The sequence below is a fragment of the Schistocerca piceifrons genome, chromosome 2, assembly GCF_021461385.2.
Source record: "Schistocerca piceifrons isolate TAMUIC-IGC-003096 chromosome 2, iqSchPice1.1, whole genome shotgun sequence".
Lineage (NCBI taxonomy): Eukaryota > Metazoa > Arthropoda > Insecta > Orthoptera > Acrididae > Schistocerca > Schistocerca piceifrons.
The window spans coordinates 868363499-868388442 of record NC_060139.1 but is presented as its reverse complement, the minus strand read 5'-3'; the positions used below and the strand labels follow the sequence as shown (position 1 = coordinate 868388442).

At 43.5% G+C, this 24944-nt stretch overlaps 1 protein-coding gene across 4 annotated transcripts in view; it reads right to left on the bottom strand.

The window, feature by feature from the left end:
* LOC124775050 (microsomal triacylglycerol transfer protein) overlaps nt 1-24944 on the bottom strand; it is a 202414-nt gene that overhangs the window by 117732 nt on the left and 59738 nt on the right. For 2 of the 4 annotated variants that reach the window (XM_047249837.1, XM_047249838.1), the window contains exon 2: nt 16171-16194. The exons of the other annotated variants lie outside the window; for them this stretch is intronic. In XM_047249837.1, the coding sequence (XP_047105793.1) occupies nt 16171-16194 (24 nt within the window). The remainder of the gene's footprint in view (nt 1-16170; nt 16195-24944) is intronic. 4 annotated transcript variants of the gene reach the window in all.

Sequence of the window (24944 nt, the reverse complement as noted above, 5' to 3'; positions counted from 1 at the left end):
CTACCTGGTAAGGATCCCACACCGCGCAGCAATATTACAGCAGAGGACGGACAAGTTTAATGTAGGCTGTCTCTTTAGTGGGTTTGTCGCATCTTCTAAGTGTTCTGCCAACAAAGCACAATCTTTGTTTCGCCTCCCCCACAATATTATCTATATGGTCTTTCCAATTTAAGTTGCTGGTAATTGTAATTCCTAGGTATTTAGTCGAATTGACACCCCTTAGATTTGTGCGATTTGTCGGATACCCAAAATTTATGGGATTTCTTTTAGTGCGCATAATGATGATAGAATATTAGACACATTTGCAAAAATCCATGCAGCTTTTAAGTAACCTGCGTAAATCTTACAATTTTAAAATCTCAACTAATAATTAATGCTTTTAGAGGTAATGATCTAGTCAGATCAGAGAGTGTGGTAGAAAACAACATTTTAGAATAAGTATCGAATTTTAAATGTCTTGGCTACGACTTAAATTTTTATAATGACTAGCATTCACCAAAAAGTTAGAAAATTTCAAGCTCTTTTTGGGACCACTGAAAGTACTTTTAAAAATAAAGTAAGGAAAGAAACGAGAATTAAAGTTTTTAAAGTAGTGGTTTTACCCACATTGCTTTATGGCAGCGAAGCCTGGGTGCCGACTCAAAGGCAACTGAATAAAATACAGCCGGCAGAAATAAGAGTTTTAAGGAGTGTTTAAGGATGTTCGAGAGTGGATAGGATATGAGATGAAAATATTATGAAAGAATTACATATTGAATCAGTACATAATCAAACATTAAATAACAGAAACGAACCAATCACTTAAACAGAGTGGAAAATACCACACTTTCCAAGGTAGTGTTGTGTAACATTTCTGGCTCTACAGCCATCATATTTAGCTACAAGAAGCTCTTCTTAGAGCAGTTTATAAGACAGCAGTAGTCAGATGAAGTAATGTGGTGTGAGGTACTTGTGACAGATGGTTTATTCTGTACGTGTGTGGTGAGGAAGACTGCCTAAATTGTGATCCTTCTCCGCAGTTGGCTGCTATGTTCGGAAGTAGCGCACATAGCGCACCAAAAAGATAAACTTCTGTTATGAATATTAGGAAAACAAAACAGTGAATTTACTTGCATTTCATATAGAAGTATCTCTCAATAGCAGGCTATCATTACATTATTTCAAAAGCGTTAATTACCAGAAGAATAATAAACAATTGCTAAACGAAAAGGCAGACGAAGCACTTTGGAGATCTTCGGGACGCGCGTAACTTCGATGGCGGGCGAGATGGTTCAGCTGTAAGATCAAGCTGGTTTGGCAGTCTCGGAGGACAGACATGTTGAATGCCGCGGTCGATATCAGTTAAGACGCAATTAGAAATCTCTAGTTTGTAAACGTAGTAACTCCACTGACGGTCTCAAAGAACAGACATGTCTGCCGCGGTCGATACCGGTTTAGAACTTAATTAGCAATCTCTGGTTCTTTGGACACACAACTGAGAACTGGTTTGATAGTAATTACGCAAACATGCAGTTCACCATTTTGTTTATTCTCTGTGAAATTGTGAAGAACAGAAATTATTTGTGATTCGTAAAGTGGACTGGCAAACCGTTTAAGCAAACCTATTCAAAATTTAAATATTTTTACAATATCAGTTCCTCGCTACTAGTTTATTACAGCCTGAAGATAATGAGTTCACGATGTACGAGCTTTTTTTTCTGCGCAGGGACAGCAACTATAGAGACTGCAGATTGATGAACATTATCCAGAACTTATGCATTCTACTCAGGGTGGTGGAAGTAACTAGGCACCTTGCATATCCTGCAATCTTAGTACAGATGAGATCAGTGAAAAGTCATCTCCGGTAACGCAGAGGAGGTATGAAGGAGGAAATTTTCGAGGAAAGGGATTTATTATACACAAATAGATCTCTCTCGCTGCCACTCTCTCTTTCACTTGTCGTAGTTGATTACGTGTCAAGGTGAAATAGAGATCGAGGACGACGGAGGACATACAACAGACAACCAAGAAGTCGGAATAGGCAAAAATGTCTAATCCACGATGTTAAGAAGAAGAAGAATATCTGACGTAAATCCATATGCTGTTTCATGAGGTAACACATTACCATATTTTCTCATTGAAACTGTGGTTAGGGTAACTAAACTTGACAAGTTTTTCCAATATTTGGAGCCAAAGAAATTGTGATTTAGGTCCTCATCTCCACACTGGTCCAACAGAGGAGATGGTATGATTTTGATGTGATGGAAGTCTTTCAATCCAGCGTGACTGAATATCCTGTGGAATGCAGTGACTAAGAATCCACATCCACAACTGAGCCCTCTGTACCAAGGTCTTGTTAATATTATTGTTTTTACACTGAAGCGCCAAAGAAACTGGTATAGGCATGCGTATTCGAAGAGGCAGATATGTAAACAGGCAGAATACGGAGCTGCGGTCGGCAACACCTCCATAAGACAACAAGGGTCTGCGCAGTTGTTACATCGGTTACTGCTGCTATAATGGCAGGTTATTAAGATTTAAGTGAGTTTGCACGTGGTGTTATAGTCGGCGCACGAGCGATGGGACACAGCATCTCCGAGGTAACGATGAAGTGGGGATTTTCCCGTACGACCATTTCACAAGTGCACAGTGAACATCTGGAATCCGGTAAAACATAAAATCTCCGATATCGCTGCGGCCGAAAAAAGATCCTGCAAGAACAGGACCAACAACGACTGAAGAGAATTGTTAAACGTGACAGAAGTGCAACCCTTCCGCAAATTGCTGCAGATTTCAATGCTGGGCCATCAACATGTGTCAGCGTGCGAACTATTCAACGAAACGTAATCGATATCGGCTTTCGGGGCCGAAGGCCCACTCGTGTGCTTTGCATCTCGCCTGGGCCTGTCAACACTGACATTGGACTGTTGATGACTGTAAACATGTTGCCTGATCGGACGGGTCTCGTTTCAAATCGTATCGAGCGGATGGACATGTACGGGCATGGAGACAACCTCATGAATCGATGGACTCTGCACGTCAGCAGGGGACTGTTCAAGCTGGTGGAGGTTCTGTAGTGATGTTGGGTGTGTGCAGTTGGAGTGATATGGGACCCCTGATAAGTCTAGATACAACCCCGACAGGTGACATGTACAGAAGCACCCTGTCTGATCACCTGCATCCATTCGTGTCCACTGCGCATTCCGACGAACGTGGGCAGTTCCAGCATGACAATGCGACACCCCACTCGTCCCGAATTGCTACAGTGTGGCTCCAGGAAAACTCTTCTGAGTTTAAACACGTCCGCTGGCCACCAAACCCCCGAGACATGAAGATTATTGAGCATATCTAGGATTCCTTGCAACGTGCTGTTCAGAAGAAATGTCCACCCCTCCTAATCTTACTGATTTATGGACAGCACTGCAGGATTCAGGGTGTCAGTTCTCGCCAGCACTGCTTCAGACGTTAGTAGAATCGATGCCACGTCGTGCTGTGGCACTTTTGCGGGTTCGCGTGGGCGCTACACGATATTAGGCAGGTATACCAGTTTCTTTGGCTCTTCAGTGTATCATTCCGTAGTGTCATCCTCTTCTCGCCTGCGAGAATCTCCATTTTTTCCCCACTCTCTTCTGATGAGATGCTTTATTTTGTGGATAAAATTTCCCAGTGGCACTAATCGTGACTTTCTTTTCCACTATAAATAGCTTTACTCGCGAGAGTGTCAGCTATTTCATTGCCTAGCTTGTTGATACGCGCATTTATCCAACAAATTGCGATTGATGTCCCTTTATAGTCAGCTGAAAATTATTGGTCGCTATCAGGTAGACTATTGAATGGTTTGACCATCCATTCCCCACGTTTTTTAGCAATGTGATTGCTGATTTAATATCAGACAGAATGGCAACTTGTTTCTTTACTAATAAGTGGGCATATTTTATAGTTTTTAATATGGATGTAAGCTAATATATTATTCCAGCTTGCGGATGCTTTACTAATAGCTCAGTGAACTCACTTCCATTTCTGCCTTTTGTGTCAAACAAGATGTTGCTGCTCAAACACTAACATCAACTAGGCAGACAGATGCACATATATGAGGGTAACTTAAGAATAATCTCTCGCAACAGGTGGAGGATTGTTGTTAAACTGTGACATGACAATCACATATTGCTATGCGGCATTGTTTAATTTTTCTGCTACTAGTTCGGGTTGTTTTAATAAGAGTACTGGGCATGTTTGCTTGGGAAGAAAGATTTGCGTTTTTCTCGATGGATAGGTTCGCTCCCAGTGTGGTCTCCGTTCCTGTTTCTCGGCAGAAGACAGTGAGTGAATCTCATTAGGAGGCAAGAACATCCCTGGGAAGTTGAGCAGTTTTGCAGACTGGGGCAATGGCCCGCCCCGTGATTTTGTACGGTAACGCCAGAGTCTGTCCTCACGCAGGGCAGAGACTGCAGCCCTAGAGAATAACATTTTTGCCTTTTTTCTAGGAATACCAATAAACCGGAAACCGTGACGCCACGCAACCAGCCTGAGAGAGTCAGCTGCTTCGCCTCCAAAAATTTTGGTGTATCCAACTAAATGAGTCTTCCCCACCACCATGCGTGGGGCACACAAGTTAACCAGTCGGTGACACACTGCTCCACCCCAGTACTAACCTTTTGTTTGTTAACGTCCATTTTGCATGCCAATAGTGAGAAGTGTCTGCACCGTTCTCCTGTTTTATGAGATAAGCGACATTCTCGATGTCACATTAGCAACAGCACTGAGCCGTCCCCTCTCTGTTGAGGTTTTTTGGAAACTTCTTAGTTGGGGGCGGGGAAAGAATTTTCTATTCCATTCGCCTCCCGGCCACCATGTGTTGCTGATTGGCGCATTCTAGCCGTTTTGGGAGAAATGTAGGAGTCACCATTGCGGTAGCAGCTCGCAACTTACTTGTTCTGCCACACAACTAGTGTTGCGTGCCTGATTATAATTTTTGGTCTCTTTTTATCTCTGAAACATTGAACTCGCGAGCTGTCCAGATGAGGAAATCTTGCTGCGTTTTCTCCTTTCAGTCTTCCATACAATTTGGTACCTGCACATAATTTTAGCGTCATTCTGTGTAATTTCAATTGATATTTTAGAGAGCTTTGCTCTCTCTAAAGTTCCGTGAACTATATTCATCATAAAGTGAAAAAAAATTGTTATATTCACGCTTGACTTAGATTTCTGGATTCGCTTATTGTCCTACACCTTTTCTATACGTAGGTGATCCACAAACAACAAATATAACTTGTTGTTCTCAGTGCAATGGTGTTTTCATTGTATACAGTAGCCAAACACAATCAACGGATGTTCGAAGTTAAAGAGAGATCCCCACCAAGTTTCTAAACCAACAATGATTGGAGTAGCAAGTGACAGAAGGCTTTTGGACGTTATCCAGGAATGTACCATCGGGAATGGGCCCAATTCATTGAGAATTTGCGGCCTAATGTGGAGAGGTAACTCGTTAGTACTGACTGACAGAGCATTTCTTGTGGTTGAAAAATAGTTCTAATACACGTTGTAATTTATCAAGCTTTTTTAGTATGTTATCAGAGGTTGATCCAAAGGACAGACTCAGGTAGTCTAGGTGCAGGTGAATGAGGGCGCTGTAAGATCTGATGATGCTCGTCTCATCGTCGCGGCCCAGCTAGTGTCTGTTGATGCAAGGAGCACCTTAACAACTGTTTTTCCTTATCTGTCAACTACTTGCTCTATGAGTCTGGACCAATTGAGTTTGTAGTCAATGTAAAGACCTAAATATTTTCGTAGACCTTTCACGCGAATACTTAATGGTCCCAACCTCAATGTTGTGATTCCGGAAGTTTATAACGATTAAAACTAAGCGCAGCGGATTTATTTGGAGACGTTTCTAATCTAATGAGCTTCAGCCTTATGTTATCCAGCTTGCTGCATCCCTCTGACGAGGCTGAGATAGTCGTATAAACACAGGGCGTCAGAACAATGGAAAATCTTGTCTTCGTGGAGAATCAGTTTGTGCAAGTCTCCTGTAAATATGCACTGATTAGCCAGAACATTATGACCACCGACCTACCATCCATGTAGACACGTCCAAGCGATATCAGCCTAACCTGGCGAGATATGACTGCTAGTCAGACACATTCACGATGCACGTTGTATCAGTCAGCGTACTGTCCGTGTGTAAAATGGGGAAGGCGCACGATCTATCCCACTTTGACCGAGGGCAGATTGTGAAGGCCCGGAGGCTCAGCACAAGCATTTCGAATACTGCACGACTTGACCGGGTGTTCGAGGAGTGCTGTGCCTTTAACACGTGGCGAAACCAAGGTGAAACCACGCCCAGACGCAGTGTGGTTGGGGGGGAGGGGCGCACTCCTCGTTACGGGTGTCGGACGTCGTAAGCTGGACAGACTGGTAAAACAGGACAGGCGGCGAACTGTGGCGGAACTAACATCAGATTTTAATGCCGGGCAGGGTACAAGTGTGTCTGAACACACAGTTGACATCGGCAACTACAACTGAAATGGGCGCAGTTGCAGAGCGTTGCATGGTCTGATGAATCCCGATACCTTCTCTATCATGCCGATGGTAGGGCGCGAATCCGTCGTCTCCCAGGAGAACAGCTCCTTGAAACTTGTACTGCGGAACGGAGACAAGCTGGCAGCGTCTCCATTGTGCTCTAGGGAATATTCCGGTGGGTATCCATGGGTCCAGTGGAGCTCGTGCAAGGCACCATGACGGCCAAGGAGTATCGTACACTGGGTGCAGACCACGTCCACTCCTTCATGACGATCATGTTTGCTGGAGGCAGTGGTATTTCCAACAAGAAAATGGGCCATGCCACAAGGCCAGGAGTGTGATTGAGTGGTTCGGGGAACACAGTGGCGAGTTCCAGTTGATTTAATGCCCCCCCCCCTCCCAACTCACCAGATCTGACCCGATTGAACACATCTAGGATTTGATTGAACATGGCGTCGGAGCTTAACCCCCCCCCCCCCCTCCCTCCCGGCCCTATCCCCGTAATTTACGGGAATTATGTGACTTGCGTGCGCAGGTGTGGTGTCGATGCTCTCCAGCGACCTACCGAAACCTCACTGGTTCCATGCCGCGACGCGTCGTCACAGCCGTTTCCTTGCCAAAGGTGGACATACCGGCTATAAGGTATGTGGTCATAATGTTCTGGCTGATACGTATATTTAACAGTAATGGCGAGAGTGTTGGTCCTTGTGGTAGGGTTTACCAGTTTCCTCAGGACCAATAGTTTTGCTGTTGCATTCAAGTTTGACTTTTGACTGAGAAATGGAAAACCCACTGCATAATGTTCCCTGATGTACGGAATGTAGATGGCGTTACTGCACCTGCTTTGTACGGTTAGGCTGAAATACTAACAAGGGAACCTCCCCATCGCACCCCCCTCAGATTTAGTTATAAGTTGGCACAGCGGATAGGCCTTGAAAAACTGAACACAGATCAATCGAGAAAACAGGAAGAAGTTGTGTGGAACTATGAAAAAAATAAGCAAAATATACAAACTGAGTAGCCCATGCCTAACATAGGCAACATCAATGATAGCAAGAGCTGACGAGCGCCGTGGTACCGTGGTTAGCGTGAGCAGCTGCGGAACGAGAGGTCATTGGTTCAAGTCTTCCCTCGAATGAAAAATTTACGTTCTTTGTTTTCGCAAAGTTATGATCTGTCCTTTCGTTCATTGACGTCTCTATTCACTGTACTAAGTTTAGCGTCTGTGTTTTGCGACCGCATCGCAAAATCGTGCTATTAGTAGACGAAAGGACGTGCCTCTCCAATGGGAACCGAAAACATTTGATCGCAAAGTCATAGGTCAACCGATTCCTCCACAGGAAAACACGTCTGATATATTCTATACGACACTGGTGACGGCATGTGCGCGACATGACAGGAATATGTTGTCGACCCACCTAACTTGTACACTTGGCGAATGGGTAAAAAGATTCTTCTACCTTGCCCGATTTAGGTTTTCTTGTGGATGTGATAATCACTCCCAAAAAAGTGATGGAAACGTAAGAGTTTGTCACATAAACTGCTACAAATGAGTACAACAGTTTTGCAGTCGTACAGTTTTCCCTGTGCTCTGTCAAAACATATGTTTTTAACGTTTTCAAATTTTTCCGTGTGTAGACCGTCAAACCCTGCATATGTCCAAGCAAATCTGAACAGTCCTGGAATTTTGGGCAGCGAAGTTGATTATGTGTGAGTGCCTGAACGTTGATAATTGACACATGATCACGTAAACAATACTGCTCTGTGTACTTGTGCAGCTTCAAATGGTTCAAATGGCTCTGAGCACTATGGGACTTAACATCTTAGGTCATCAGTCCCCTAGACTTAGAACTACTTAAACCTAACTAACCTAAGGACATCACACACATCCATGCCCGAGGCAGGATTCGAACCTGCGACCGTAGCAGTCCCGCGGTTCCGGACTGAAGCGCCTAGAACCGCACGGCCACCGCAGCCGGCCTGTGCAGCTTCGCAAAATAATTGTCTGAAAATAAAAAATTAAACTTTTCACTCGAGGGAAGATTTGAACCAAGGACTCACGCTAACCACGGGACCACGGTGCTCCTGAGCTCTCACTATCCTTGATGTTGCCCATCTTGCGCATGGACTACTCAGTTTTTATATTTTGCTAATTTTTTTCATAGTTCCACACAACTTCTTCCTGTTTTCTCGAGTGATCTGTGTTCAGTTTTTCAAGGCCTATCCACTGTGCCAACTTATAACTAAATCTGAGGGGGGTGCGATGGGGAGGTTCCCTTGTAAGTGTTTCCTTACCTAAGTATATACAACATCTCATATCTGCTACACTTTTGTTACATAGTGCTTTTGTGGAGTTGCGATTTTAGTGGCCAGCAGTGTATTTTGACAGATGAACTACCAGACGAGGATAGTCGTATGAGTACTGTAGGGCACATTGTCTCTCCGACGCGTTTGATGTGTACCGTGGCTCTGAAGTACGTATTGTGTGTGCGGCTGACTGCACTGAAGAACTGCTAGAAGCTGACGTTACCAGGTCGTGGCCTTAACGGTCACCGGTGAGTGTTCCGCAAGGGAGATTTCCATACCGGGGCGACAGCGTAATTGGCGCCAGTGTTCTTGATACAGTTCGCCAAGTCCTCAAACACAGTTTGCTTTATTCATATACGATACTTGGCAAACAGCAGAAGCAGGTGGAGAGGTACATCCCGTCCCCTTAGATTTCTGAAAGGCATTCGACGCTGTACGAACTTATCGTTTGATAATCAGTATACAGTCATATGGAGTGTCTTCACAGTTGTGCGATTGGCTCCATTAATTTTTGAATTCTGCATCTACATCTACATGATTACTCTGCAATTCACATTTAAGTGCTTGGCAGAGGGTTCATCGAACCACAATCATACTACCTCTATGCCATTCCACTCCCGAACAGTGCGCGTGAAAAACGAAGACCCAAGCCTTTCTGTTCGACCTCTGATTTCTCTTATTTTCTTTTGATGATCATTCCTACCTATGTAGGTTGGGCTCAACAAAATATTTTCGCATTCGGAAGAGAAAGTTGGTGACTGAAATTTCGCAAATAGATCTTGCCGCGACAAAAAACGTCTTTGCTTTATTGACTTCCATCCCAACTCGCGTATCATATCTGCCACACTCTCCCCCCTATTACTTGGTAATACAAAACGAGCTGCCCTATTTTGGATCCTTTAGATGTCCTCCGTCAGTCCCACCTGGTAAGGATCCCACACAGCGCAGCAATATTCTAACAGAGGACGAACGAGTGTAGTGCAAGTGTCTCTTTAGTGGACTTGTTGCATCTTCTAAGTGTCCTGCCAATGAAACGCAACCTTTGGCTCGCCTTCCCCCCAATATTATCTTACTGGATCGATTACGTTATACAGCAAAGTGAATGTTTTTTAGTAACGAAGATGTCACTGGGTATGCATTGAAGCATAATAAGATTCTTATGTTGTCATCATCTTCTTCTTGTTTTCCCCTAGCAGTTGCCTTTTCGACCTCCACAGTCTTCTTTCGTTCCAGCCATCGGGTCATCGATTTCTGTCTTCTATTGTTTCCTGTATGCATTTTTCCCATTTTAACGCTGGCCTTCTTCTTCCGGACGACTCCTAGTTTAAAATCTTCCTTAGTGGCCTAAGGTTAGCCGTTTCCTGTACGTGCCCGTACCAGTAAAGTGCTCTCTTACCTAAAGGTTTTTTTACGAACCACGTTATCTTCATTAGGCTCCATACCTCCTCATTTCGTATTCTATCGTACCACTTCTCATATACGAAGGGTGTTTGAAATATCCGTGCAAAAATTAAAACTACTTACGTGTTTGGGGTAAACCTTTTTTATTTTCCGAGATAGTCTCCTTTTGGACTTATACACTTCGTCCAACGCTGTTCTAATTTGTTGATCCCTTCCGAATAATAGGAATTGTCCAAGTCTGCAAAATAGCTATTAGTTGCTGCAATTACCTCCCTGTTTGAATAAAATCTTCGTTCTGCCAGCCATTTCTTCAAATTGGTGAACAAATAGTTGTCCGAGGGAGCCAAGTCTGAAGAATATGTGGGATGTGAAACGAGTTGGAATCCTATTTCCATTAATTTTGCGACCACAACAGCTGAGGTGTGTACTGATGCATTCTCGTGATGGAAAAGGACTTTTTTGCGGCCCAATCGACGGCGTTTTTCTTTCATCTCGGTTTTCAAACGGTCCAATAACGATGCATAATATGCACCTGTAATAGTTTTACCCTTTTCCAGATAGTCGATGAGGATTATCCCTTGCGAATCCCAAAAGACAGTCGTCACAACCTTTCCGGCCGAAGGAATGGTCTTCGCCTTTTTTGGTGCAGATTCTCCCTTGGTAACCCATTTTTTAGATTGTTGTTTGGTCTCAGGAATATAGTAATGTATCCATGTTTCATCTACAGTGATGAAACGACGCTTAAAGTCCTGCGGATTCTCCCTGAACAGCTGCAAACCATCCTTGCAACACTTCACACGATTCCGTTTTTGGTCAAGCTTGAGCAATCGCGGAACCCATCTTGCGGAAAGCTTTCTCATGTCCAAATGTTTATGTAAAATACTATGTACCCTTTCATTCGAGATGCCCACAGCACTTCTGTCATCCATCACCACATCATGAATTTTATCAATGATTTCTGGAGTCGTAACCTCCACAGGGCGTCCAGAACGTTCAGCATCACTTGTGCGCATATGGCCACTCCAAAAATTTTGAAACCACTTATAAACTGTTCTAATCAAAGGTACAGTCACCGTAATGTTTATCAAGCTTCTCTTTAGTCTTCTGAGGCATTTTACCTTTAATAAAGTAATGTTTAATCACCACACGAAATTCTTTTTCGTCCATTTTTTGACAATCACTCGACTTCCTTGATTCACACGAATGCCAAAAACAAAGAAATAGACCAATATGGCTGAAACTTGGTGTGCGTTCTTTCCAAAGATGCTACTAACTAAACATGACCTTGATAAGCGCCGGTGGTGCCATCTCTCGTACTCTGTACGGACTTTTCAAACGTCCCTCGTATACACGACATGTATTCGCAGTTGCGAGTATAGACAGCCATCAGCTGTATAATGGAATAATGACAGTGAAAATTTGTGCCGGACTGGGACCCTAACCCAGATTTCCCGCTTATCGCGAGCGATCGCCTTCCCCTTTTTTTTTAATCTCATTTTGTGGCGACGTCCCATGACACCCGCTGAAATTCATTGTTGATCCATTCACTCAGTTTGTTCATTACAGAGGGCAGTTGCCCTCTGACCGAATACGCTGAGCTACCGTGCCGGCCACCATTTGGCTCGGCCATCCATCCATTATGTATACTCTCGTACAGGGGAGACATTTTACTTAATATACGCTTGCCATGTGTCGGCGGATAAATACGATAATGCAGTGCCAATGTTATTCCGTATTTCGATCCAATGTTCCTGCATGCTTTTGTTCTTTTGTAGAGTTTCTTCGCAATGCTTGGAGAAAGCTATAAGTTACGTAAAAGTTCTATTTATTGTATTTACGTGTTCGCTAATCATTTGTGTTGCAGTCCAGTTTGCTTACGACAGCTGCTGCACCACTATGTAGCCCATCTCTCCTTACTACTGTGTGCGGAGCAATAAACAACACTCACGTTGATGTGAAGTTTATTGCTAATCTCTTTTCTGTACTGATCATCACTTTAAGATTTCTGTGGTTTACTGTCAGTCGTTAATCTGTGCTCATTAGACTGTGCAATCCGCTCAAGTGGCCCTGCAATTCTTCCTCACTTACATGAAGAATATCAATGTTGTTACCTAATACTATCATCGATATCCTTTCAATCTGAATTTTAATGCCACTTCTGAACCTTTCTTTTATTTTCGTCATTGCTTCTTCGATCTATAGTTCGAACCATAATGAAGAAAGACTGCATCGAGGCCTTACAGCCTTTTTAATCCGAGTTCTTTTCGATTCTTAGTGTTCTCCATTGGTTGTTGTACACATTGTATATTATCCGTTTTCCCCTAGATCTTGTAGCTCTTTATACAGTAACATGAAACATCTTCCTAGCTTTTAGGTTCTCAAGCGCTTTTTTGTCTCAATGTGGAGGTGACTTGCTTCCAATACTAAGTGCAGTGTGGGAACTGCCTCTGTGGAGCTTTATCTTTCCTAAAGCCCAACTAATCCTCATCTACTATATCTTCAGTTTTATGTTTCATTCTTCTATATATTGTTCTTTTCAGCAATGTGGATCCAAATACGCAAAGTGGATAGTAACAGAAAAATCGTTAATACTGTCAGTGGCTATCCTTCGTCATCTGCTGTACATTATCTTGCGAAGTATTCCGGGTGTTCTGAAATTCTCGTTGCAAACTTTCAGGACTTGTAGAGGGGAGTGAGTACACATTATTTTGAATAGGAATCCTTGTTCGGAAACATCATGCAACGACGCTACAGAGTGTCAAAGTTGTAGGCACCGGCGTCTGTAAATGTGTGTAAATAAAGCATGATTCCGTGATGATGTTAGAAGCTTTCTAGGATGATGAAGAAGGAGGTACCAAAACAGGGAAAAGAAAGTCAGCTAACATGGGCTCTGAGGAGCTATGAATACTTGTTTATCTTCGCTACTGTGAAACACATCATCTCTATTTTTTCTTGCTTTCGTCCGTACTGCTACCAATGAAAGTTGGAGGTGGTGGGAGTGGAAAGGCTTGTATGGGCGCACGACGGCAAGGTCTTCAGAGCCATCGCAAAAACAAGTTAAGATAGGTGTCAAAAATATCCAGAACAGGAAGATAAAGCAGAACGTAAAACACAGATAACAAAGGTTGGAGCCGGCCGGAGTGGCCGAGCGGTTCTAGGCGTTTCAGTCTGGAACCGCACTGCTGCTTCGGTCGCAGGTTCGAATCCTGCCTCGGGCATGGATGTGTGTGATGTCCTTAGGTTAGCTAGGTTTACGTAGTTCTAAGTCCTAGGGGACTGATGACCTCAGATGTTAAGTCCCATGGTGCTCAGAGCCATTTGAGCCATTTTTGAACAAAGGTTGGAAAACTATGGGCGTACCCACACCGAAGCATGGGACAAAGCATTGCGTCAGTGGTAAAACATGAGATCCACAGAAAGAGAGTGGTAGACGGAGCTGAAACAATAAAGCAGATCGAAGTGGCTGGCTGACCGCAAGGAAAAATGGGAGGAGCCGGCCACTAAGACCTCCAGCCTAAAAGTTTAGGTCAAGGTCCAGACACGCAAAACTTTAGAACCCTAGTTACACTCGTCTCGTCGGCTCGCGGGTTCGAGATCAACATCGATATCGCGGCGTACCGCCACCTACAGGTAAAATGTGCCTGCGGCTCTCGTTGTCGCTACAAACCGAACGTAGTAGATCAGCGTGACTTGAGCAGACGTGCAGAATGCCTTGGAGACGGCGTGAACCGTCATTTCAGTGAGGTTGAAAGAGGGTGCATTATTGTCATGAGAGATTGTGGTGCATCCAGCCGGGAAACTGCTGCTCTTGTGGGACGAAGTGTTTCAGCAGTGCAACGGCTGTGTGCAGAACGGTTCACGGAAGGCCATAGGACACGACGAGATGGGTCAGGTGCACCATCCAGACCATCCCCCGATAACATCGACACCTCATCCATATGCCATTGCTGGACAGATCTGCATCCTCCATGGCTCTGGCGCAGTTATCTAACTGTGTAACATATTGTACACAACCATGGGTGACAATCCGGCGCCGTTTATCACAGCATGGGTTACATGGGCGTCGTACACTTCTCCGCCTACCTTTAACGAATGTGTAGAAACATGCCATATGGCAATGATGTACGGAACGACGGCACTGGGGATAGTAAGGGCATTAGATAGTGTTTTTGGACGAATCCAGGTTCTGTTTGTTTGAAAATGATGTCTGTGTTCTGCTTCACCACATACAGGGGGAGCGGCATCACAGTGACTGCATTCGCACAAGACCAGCTTAAGGTCTTATGGTGTAGGGTGCCATTGGGTACAACCACAAATCACAGTTCGTGCGTGTCCAGGGCAATGTGACCATTGTGACCTTCGTGAATGACATCCTGTGACCCGTAGCCATACTCTTTCTGCACAACACCCCAGACGCCATATTTCAGCAAAACAATGCGCAACCACGTGTTGCTGAAAGAACAACTACCTTCTCGGTGTCACAGGATGTCAGCCTTTTGCCCTGGCTCGCCGGCCGGAGTGGCCGAGCGGTTCTAAGCGCTACAGTCTGGAACCGCGTGGCCGCAACGGTCGCAGGTTCGAATCCTGCCTCGGGCATGGATGTGTGTGATGTCTTTAGGTTAGTCAGGTTTAAGTAGTTCTAAGTTCTAGGGGACTAATGACCTCAGCTGTTAAGTCCCACAGTGTTCAGGGCCATTCGAACCATTTTTTTGCCCTGATTCGCCAGATCACCAGACTTGTCGCCAATCGAAAATGTGTGGGATATGGAGAAACGAGAGGTGCAGCGCTGTGACCCAATGCCAGTCTACAGAGATGAACTTTGGAACCACGTGAATGCAGCATGGATGGCTATGCCATTCGCGAGTTATACGCGTCGATGCCATCACGCATGGAACAAGTTATCAGCACCCATGGTGGACTCTGTGCCTACTAGGCAACAAGACACATGCTGAAGCTAGATGATTGAAACGTCAACCATTTCTGCAGAACGTAGTAATGTACACGTCCTGTGATTATGAAAGTCCTACCTCTAGTCGTTCGATGTGTTCTGTTCTGTTCTGAACAAGAATGTATGATTCTGTTGACAGATGACTACGTGAAACAACACTAAGTTCTTTGCAATCTTCAGAGAAAGAAACTGTGTTTCAAGTGCGCTCTTATGCGCATTCACACTGTCTTCTCGTTGTTGAAACTACTGCGAAATTAAAGATATCAGCTGTGGGCTACGATGGGCAACTGATCATACAGTTTTAATTATCACCCCGCAAAATTAAAGTTACATGATTTACTTTTTGTTTGCAGATAATATTTGAATTCCTAGTACATTCTGAAATCCGCTCGCCATCGTACCGTAGCATTCCGTTAGAGGAGCCCATATAGTTTTATCAGTGGACTGTGTCATTTTGTTTTGGCTGCGGTAGCAGAGTGCTTTAGCTCAGATATTTCAATGTATAGGAGGTCTGTAAACCATGGACCAGATATAAATTAATTACGTAACTTAATTCTTTTCGAGGTCATACTTAAAACTTCATAACTACCTTTTATAATTTCATTTCATGAATGTCTGTACCGCTTAAGTAATTTAAAAAATAGAACATTTGAGTTCAGGGATGCGGCACGAAATGCCACACGTCGCTGTAGCCACCTGATTCCGGCGTGGACACGCTGCTCGTGTTATTTTACAGTGCTAGCATAGATTCGTTCAAAGTCTTGTGGTGATTGATTTAGAGAATAACTTCAAGCAGCACCTTTCCCTGGCGAAATATGATTGCACCAACACCATGCGAGTCTTAAGCAAATGTCCCAGAATTTTATGTTCGCATTATCCAGTGGCAATATCCCAGCTTATTTGCATTCAGCATGCATTTTCTTTCCGTCTTCTTGCCGTTAAGGGTTTTGAAACAATTTGTGGTTAGTAAAACAGACAGAAAAAATTATGTAGATGCATGCTAGGAAAAATCTTACCTGGCGCCATGTGGCACATTGGACCTAGAAATAAGAAACAAGACAGTCATTAGAATTTTGGTCCCTCCACCAGCTAAAAATTATTTCTGTGGCAAACATAAATTCGAGGAAAGAAGGCAATCGGAGACTCTGATCCCGTCCTTCGTCTCAAACTTGAGTTGCAAGATATCAGCCAGTTTATTTTCCCGAAATTTCTTGTAATGTTACAGTTTACCTAATACGAGTGACAGAGACGCATACTGATTAATGCCAAAAATAATCGGACGTTAAGTCTTTATTTGTCACACATGCAACGAAATCGAAATGAAGGACAGAGGGAGGTACTACTCTTGGATGGAGAAGGAAGTAACATCGCGTGTGCCGCAGGGAAGTGTGTTCAGACCCTTACTGTTCATGTTCTATATGACCTTACGGACGATATTAATAGTAACCTCAGACTTTTTGCAGATGATGCAGTTACCTATAATGAAGTACTGTATGAATGAAGCTGCATAAATATTCAGCCAGGTCTTAAGATAGCAAAGTGGTACAAAGACTGGCAATTTGCTTTAAATGTTCAGAAATATAAAACTGTGCACCTTCATAAAACGAAACAAAACGTAGTATCCTACGGCTATAGTTGTGGAAAACATAAATACGAGGAAAGAAGGCAATCGGACAATCGGATCCAGCCCTTCGTCTCAAAACTGTGGTGCAGGATATCAGCCATTTTATTTTCCCGAAATTTCTCGTAAACTCACATCAGTTAGAGCCGACCAACTCATACAAATACCTGGACCTAACACTTCTAAGGGGTATGAAATGAAATGATATGTAGGGTCAGTCGTGGATACAGCTGGCTGTAGACTTCGGTTTATTGGTGGAATACTGGGGTAGTGCGATCACTCTACAAAGGAGATTGCTTATAATTCACTCGTGCGACCCATTCTAGAATACTGTTCAATCTGTGCCAAGTATGACTAACAGGGGATGTTGAAAGTATACAGAGAAGGGCAGCACGAATGGTCACAGATTTGGTTAAGTCGTGGGAGAATGTCACAGAGGTATTGAATAAACTGAACTGGCAGACTCTTGAAGAAAGACATAAACTATCCCGAGAAAGCCTACTAACGAAGTTTCAAGAACTGGCTTTAAATTCTGAGTCTAGGAATGTATTACGACCTCCTACTTATCGCTCACATAGGGATCCTGAGGACAAGATCAGAATAATTAGAACACTGACAGAGGCATTCAAATGATCATTCTTCCCGTGCTCCATACATGAAAAGAACGGGAAGGAACCCTAATAACCGGTACCATGGGATGTACCTTTTGTCGTGTACTTCATGGTGGTTTGCAGAGTGTGGTTGTAGATGCACATGTACGTGCACCAAACATCATACACTAATATAGCAGGGAATGAATCACCGATTTGCAGTGGAGTGTCGTATATTTTGAAATTTCTGCCAGATTTAAACTGTGTGCCGGACCGGGCTCGAATTGTGAACCTCCCCTTTTGTAGACAACGTTCTAGGGAACTTATCTATCCAGTCAACTTCCACGACCCCTTTTCACAGGCTCACGTCCGCCAGTATGTCTCTCCTAGTATCCAAACATGGACGATAAATAGTTTGGACAAGAAGAGAATAGAAGCTTTTGAAATGTGTTGCTACAGAAGAATGCTGAAGATTAGATGGGTAGATCTCACTACTAATGAGGAGGTATTGAACAGAATTGGGGAGAAGAGGAGTTTGTGGCACAACTTGACAAGAAGAAGGGATCGGTTGGTAGGACGTGTTCTGAGGCTTCAAGGGATCACAAATTTAGCATTGGAGGGCAGCGTGGAAGGTAAAAATCGTATAGGGAGACCAAGAGATGAATACACTAAGCAGATTCAGAAGGATGTAGGTTGCAGTAAGTACTGGGAGATGAAGAAGCTTGCACAGGATAGAGTAGCATGGAGAGCTGCATCAAACCAGTCTCAGGACTGAAGACAACAACAACAACAACAAGTGTCCAGACTTCACAGAAGTTTTTCCATACTTTTCTGAACTAGCATTCCTAAAAATACGAGTATCGCGGAAAATTTTTTAGCTACAGTGTAGGAGTTGTTTTCAGAATGGATCTTTCTATCGCAGCAGAGTATACGCTGTTTTTCAATTTCCTGGCCGCGCGGGATTAGCCGAGAGGTCTCAGGCGCTGCAGTCATGGACTGTGCGGCTGGTCCCGGCGGAGGTTCGAGTCCTCCCTCGGGCATGGATGTGTGTGTTTGTCCTTAGGATAATTTAGGTTAAGTAGTGTGTAAGCTTTGGGACTGATGACCTTAGCAGTTAAGTCCCATAAGAAAAAATAAATAAAAAACTTCCTGGTTTATTAAATTTGTGAGCTGGATTGGGACTGGAAGTCGATAGATCCAGAGACAGGAAACGTGAATTTGGCTGCGGAAGGTAGCATAGAGATCCGGGGGAGAGTAGTAAAAATTGTGAGGGAGACCAACACTTGGCTGTAATAAACGGCGGCGCATGAATGTAGGTTCAGTAATTATGGAGAGAGAAAGAGGCTTCAATAAAATAGTCTAGAGTGGAGAGCTACATCACACCAGTATTCGGATTGAGGCGCAGAATATGAACGTGCACCCTCCATCACATAACGTACTACTGGGGAATAGAAATGTAGATGTACGTGTAAATGAACTGATGGTGTACCATAATTTTAATGTCAGTGCTTTTTTCCGCGCCCGAAATTCTGTTAACACCTCCTTAAAGGACTAACAAGCGCGGACGCCATTAGCCCATTGCCGAGAATGGAGAAGGGTGTCGTGGTGCAAAGTCGTGACTGCTGCACTCCTGCCTCTGCGCGACCTTCACACTGGAGCCAACTGCGCCGGCCGACGACCCCGGGAAGTCAGGTGGGCGCTCGGCTCTGTACGTGACGTAAGTGAGCAAGCGGCTGGCTGCGGTCCGCTGAGAGAGCAACTGCTGGAGACGGCTGGCGAATCGCAAGCCGCAACGAATACAGCTGGCCCTCACGAAGGATGGGGAGTAACTCGCTGTCCCGCCGATCTCACGTTAACTCATTACCATTTTTGCAGAGGGCAACTCAGTCAAGATGTTCACCTCCACGTTTCCTGAACGGTTTAAGATTACGTAATTGTATTTTCACCCAGTTAATGGTTTTTGGTGTTGTGGTCTTCAGTTCTGAGACTGGTTTGATGCAGCTCTCCATGCTACTCTATCCTGTGCAAGCTCCTTCATCTCCCAGTACCTACTGCAACCTACATACTTCCGAATCTGCTTAGTGTATTCATCTCTTGGTCTCCCTCTACGATTTTTACCGTCCACACTGCCCTCCAATGCTAAATTTGTGATCCCCTGATGCCTCAGAACATGTCCTACCAACTGGTCCCTTCTTCTTGTCAAGTTGTGCCACAAACTCCTCTTCTCCCCAATTCTATTCAATACATCCTCATTAGTTATGTGATCCACCCATCTAATCTTCAGCATTCTTCTGTAGCACCACATTTCTAAAGCTTCTATTCTCTTCTTGTCTAAACTATTTATCGTCCATGTTTCACTTCCATACATGGCTACACTCCACACAAATACTTTCAGAAACGACTTCCTGACACTTAAATCTATACTCGATGTTAACAAATTTCTCTTCTTCAGAAACGCTTTCCTTGCCATTGCCAGTCTACATTTTATATCCGCTCTACTTCGACCATCATCAGTTATTTTGCTCCCAAATAGCAAAACTCCTTTACTACTTTAAGTGTTTCATTTCCTAATCGAATTCCCTCAGCATCAACCGATTTAATTCGACTACATTCCATTATCCTCGTTTTGCTTTTGTTGATGTTCATCTTATACCCTCCTTTCAAGACACTGTCCATTCCGTTCAGCTGCTCTTCCAGGTCCTTTGGTGTCTCTGACAGAATTACAATGTCATCGGCGAATCATAAAGTTTTTATTTCTTCTCCATGGATTTTAACACCTACTCCGAACTTTTCTTTTGTTTCCTTTACTGCTTGCTCAATATACAGATTGAATAGCATCGGGGAGACGCTACTACCCTGTCTCACGCCCCTCCCAACCACTGCTTCTAATGGTAAGACGTGAAATGCTTGTGTAAGAAGAGAGATAATAATTTATTTAACGGTAAGAGATGCAATTTATATTTTCGCGTTTTAATGTGAATCACGCTGAATAATGATGTACTGGGTGGTTACAATTAACAAGCAACTGCTCACAGAGGTCCAGTGTAGGCTGTAATTATCGTATACCAGCGAAACTTGGTGGATATGCTAGTACGTTAATGCGGAACCGATTTACGATCGAAAAATACTAGTACCACGTTTTGGCCATTAGGTGGAAATCTGGCCACAGAATCCTGTCGACGTCTCAATTACTCATATTGAACAAACTGTGTAAGCGGCGGTTAATAATAAAATCAACAGTATGCGTTTCTCACTTGTTTGAACTTTTCTGCCCAAGCCCCGTTACTAATCCACTACTTCTATACGTATTTCTTGCATTCATAGCGTCATATGTGCACCTGGTTGCCAAAACAGAAATTAATTTGTTTCCAGCATACATCGGCTCTGCATTAATGCATTAGAATATCTACGAAGTTTCGCTGTCATACGATAATACAGCCTACACTGGACCTCTGTGAGTAGTTGTAATTTGATTATAACCGTTCTGTATATAAAGGTTGTTACTGTAACTACCATGCTTATGACAAACCATTGTTAAGAACGCCATGGCTTGTTCCTTCCTCTACGCATATGTTTGGAGTATGTAATGCTACAAGCTAACAATTTTTTTATACTGTGATACAAGTGCAAGTACCCTGTTAGTATGTTGGCAGCATTATAGGCTGTGATAATATCGCTGACAGCACTCTGCGCCCTCGGCAAGAGATTCTGTGGTTGGACGAATTAGCAATTAGCGAGTGGATAGGGAAGTGTATGGACATGGTATTCCTAGTGGAGACACTGTGTTGGTAGGACACGCGATGTAAAGTAAGATGAAATAATGTCTTTATAAGAAAACATGCAAGGAAATGTATGATGATGGATGTTATGTAAACGTTTGGGTAGTGGAATTACTGACAACTATATAATTTTTGAAACAGGATATTACATGAATAAGGTTAAATTTTTTAAATACATTGTTTGCTCTTCAACAAAATCTTTCTTTCGCTAATCATATGCCTCCTAATAGTTGGACTCTATAGTAGTTAGAATATTTTTATTTAGCTGGTTGTTGCTGGTACTTGCTGTAACTGCTGTAGTTCGTGTTATGAAGATTTTCTGTGAGGTAAGTGACTTGTAAAAAAAGAGTGGGGTTTCCACTCTCGATATTCGTGATTGAAATGAGTTTTGGCAATTAACAGACTAGGAGGTAGTTTTTTATTTATTTAATTTCATATTTTTTGGATTTGTATTATTGTTGGGGTTTCTTGCCATTCAGTTACTTATTGGAAGTCGTATTGTCAATGAATAGCAGTCAGATTTCGTTGGGCTTGTATGTTGTGGGTAACAAATGAATAGGTTAAATTTGAGTTGTCTTTGTCAGGGAAAATTCTGTATTTCAGTGTTTAACAAAAAAAAATTATAGAGTTAGTTTCACAAATAACAGAGTGAGTGAAATTATTTTATTTTGGATTTTATTTCTTGTTCTTCTTAACGCTGCTGTAACTTTTTTTATTATTTTTAGCATTAGGTAGGTTGAAAATGTCCAACGGGGTGAAATTAGCTAATCTCTAAATCATGAAATAAAGTGATTATTTAAAAATAAAACAGGCTACATAGGTAAATAACTTCCGTCAAGAAATCAGTATCTTATTTTTAGGTGATTACATCACAGCCCATAGATAACAGCCTACATAGGTAAATAACTTCCGTCAAGAAATCAGTATCTTATTTTTAGGTGATTACATCACAGCCCATAGATAAGTAGTTAACCATCTCCACAAGGTTTTCTACTACATCCACGGAAAGACGATGTGGCGCAGTGGTCAGCACCCTGGAAACCCATTCCGGAAGCCAACGGTTCAAATTCGCATTCGGCCATCATGATTTATGTTTTCCGTGATTTCCCTAGAATTGGTCCCTTTGGAAGGGCACGGCCGATTTCCTTTCCCATCCTTTAACCACCTCGAGCTTGGCTTCGTCTCTAATGATATGGGTGTTGACGGAACGTTAAACGCTAATCTTCGTTCTCCCTTAAAGCCAAAGAGCGCTACATCCTAGATGGACGACAAGAAGGAAACAAGTTCTACGTACATTACGACGACCAGGACCCAATAGTTTAGTGCGTTATCCAAACAGCGATTCCAGGTCCGATGTGTTTGCCAGGGTAAGTCCACAGTTGCGTCAGAACTGAATACGAGCAATAATTGATAGATTTATGGTCAACTACGGAATAGCTAGCAAGTAGAGTCAACTTCCACGCAGCGTGGCTCTCAAACGACCGGAACAACAACTCTGCATGAAACTTCCTGGCAGATTAAAACTGTGTACCGGACCGAGACTCGAACTCGGGACCTTTGCCTTCCGCGGGCAAGTGCTCTACCATCAGCTGTGAGGACGGGGCGTGAGTCGTGCTTGGGTAGCTCAGATGGTAGAGCACTTTCCCGTGAAAGGCAAAGGTCCCGAGTTCGAGTCTCGGTCCGGTACACAGTTTTAATCTGCCAGGAAGTTTCGCATCAGCACACATTTCGCTGCAGAGTGAAAATCTCATTCTGGTAACATCTCTGCATATTCATAGTAAAGGAGACCTACAAAAGAGATATATCACTGAAATTATCTCATACAGATCTGCTAATCTGATGTAAAAAACGTACAAACTAAAGCATCCAATTTATTTTTATGGAAACCACAACAGACATAGAAAGGAAAGTAACACAGTTAAATAGAGCAAGATTTTAGCTGCATACTGTAATTATTCCACATAGCCACCACCACTCATTATGCACTTTTCCAATTGCGAACAAAAGCCTGCGCACCGCCTTCGTGAAAACCTGAATCAGCTACTGTTTTACAGCTTTGAGAACAGAATCAGAGTATGGAAAATGTTGGCCACGTAGTCCATCTTTCATACGCCCAGACAGATGGGAGTCCGAAGGTGGTAAATTAAGTACGATGAATGTGGTGGGACAGTGTAACCAAATTTGGAAGCGAGTTCCACGGCTGAAAAACTGTTTTTGGTCTTGGCGTCATCGTGTTCGAACGCAAGTGCTTCTTCTTTTTTGGGTTGTGTCTGGAAATTATGACTTTTAGCTGAATCAGTATCGAACTGTAGGTTTCCGAACTGACGGCTGCTTTATGCTCCAATACGTTTGAAAGAACCTCGCCCTGCATATCCCATAAGATTGCACACATAACTTTACCTGCAGATGGTTGTGTCTTGAACTTCTTCTCTTTTTGAGAAACAGCATGACACCACTCCATGAACAGTATTTTGGGTTCCGACTCGTATTGGAGACATCCGTGGAACCCATCTCACACACATTATGCGATAACGGGCGTTGCGTAACATACGGTCTACGGTGTTACAGCCGACATTGAGCTGTTCACAGGATTTCTTGTTCGTAATCCACCGATCGTCGCGGACTAGTTGATCGAGATGCTGTTCATTATGAGGGATGACAGCTGAGCAGTATCGACTGGAGTTTTGGCTAGTTGTGCATATTCTTTTCACCTCAACAAAGATGCTGTACCCACCGCCTCACGTTACTCGCACCTTCTTTACTGCCTCCATACACTTTTAACAAACCTCGATGGACTTCAGTTGGCTCACTTAGTTGAGGCGCCATTTTGGAACGCTCCCCTGCTTCTGCCATCATAGGATAACGAAACCGACAGGACATTAGCGGGAAGATTAAAGAATTAGATCTTCACCCACATAATCTGTCTCGGACACCCAAATCCAACAAAAAACAATAGGAGGGATTAGTTTTGGGCCAGCCGCTGTGGCCGAGCGGTTCTAGGCGCTTCAGTCTGGAACTGCGCGACCGCTACGGTCGCAGGTTCGAATCCTGCTTCGGGCATGGATGTGTGTGATGTCCTTAGGTTAGTTAGGTTTAAGTAGTTCTAAGTTCTAGGGGACTGATGACCTCAGATGTTAAGTCTCATAGTGCTCAGAGCCATTTGAACCATTTTTTGATTAGTTTTGGAATGAAACCGTACCTTACTTCAGTTTGAAAAAAATGGTTCAAATGGCTCTGAGCACTATGCGACTTAACTTCTGAGGTCATCAGTCGCCTAGAACTTAGAACTAATTAAACCTAACTAACCTAAGGACATCATACACATCCATGCCCGAGGCAGGATTCGAACCTGCGACCGTAGCGGTCGCTCGGCTCCAGACTGTAGCGCCTAGAATCGCAGGGCCACTCCGGCCGGCACTTCAGTTTGAGAAGAACGAAGTTGATGCCTGTATTTTGGTCGTTAATGATGTTGGCAAAATGTTGGTCTTCCTTTCATAAGTCCCTGGTTACGATTCGTCTAGGTGAAAAGAGATTATAAATAACTGAAACAAGTCAAAAGTTGTGTAAGATAAAAAAACTTCGACGCCCCCTATACCAGTACTAAATTTAGACTGATAGTTGTAAGACTAATCTGCAGCACTTGGTCAGCATGAAGGCGCCGTCGCATGAAGGTGAAGCTCCAGAGATTATGGAGGTCAAGCGGTGCGCTAGGCGAATCAGGACAAGAACACGTCAGGCTTGCAACTGCCAATGGAATAAGAGTACGTGTGCGACTGCGCTACGACGTTCCGCCACTATCT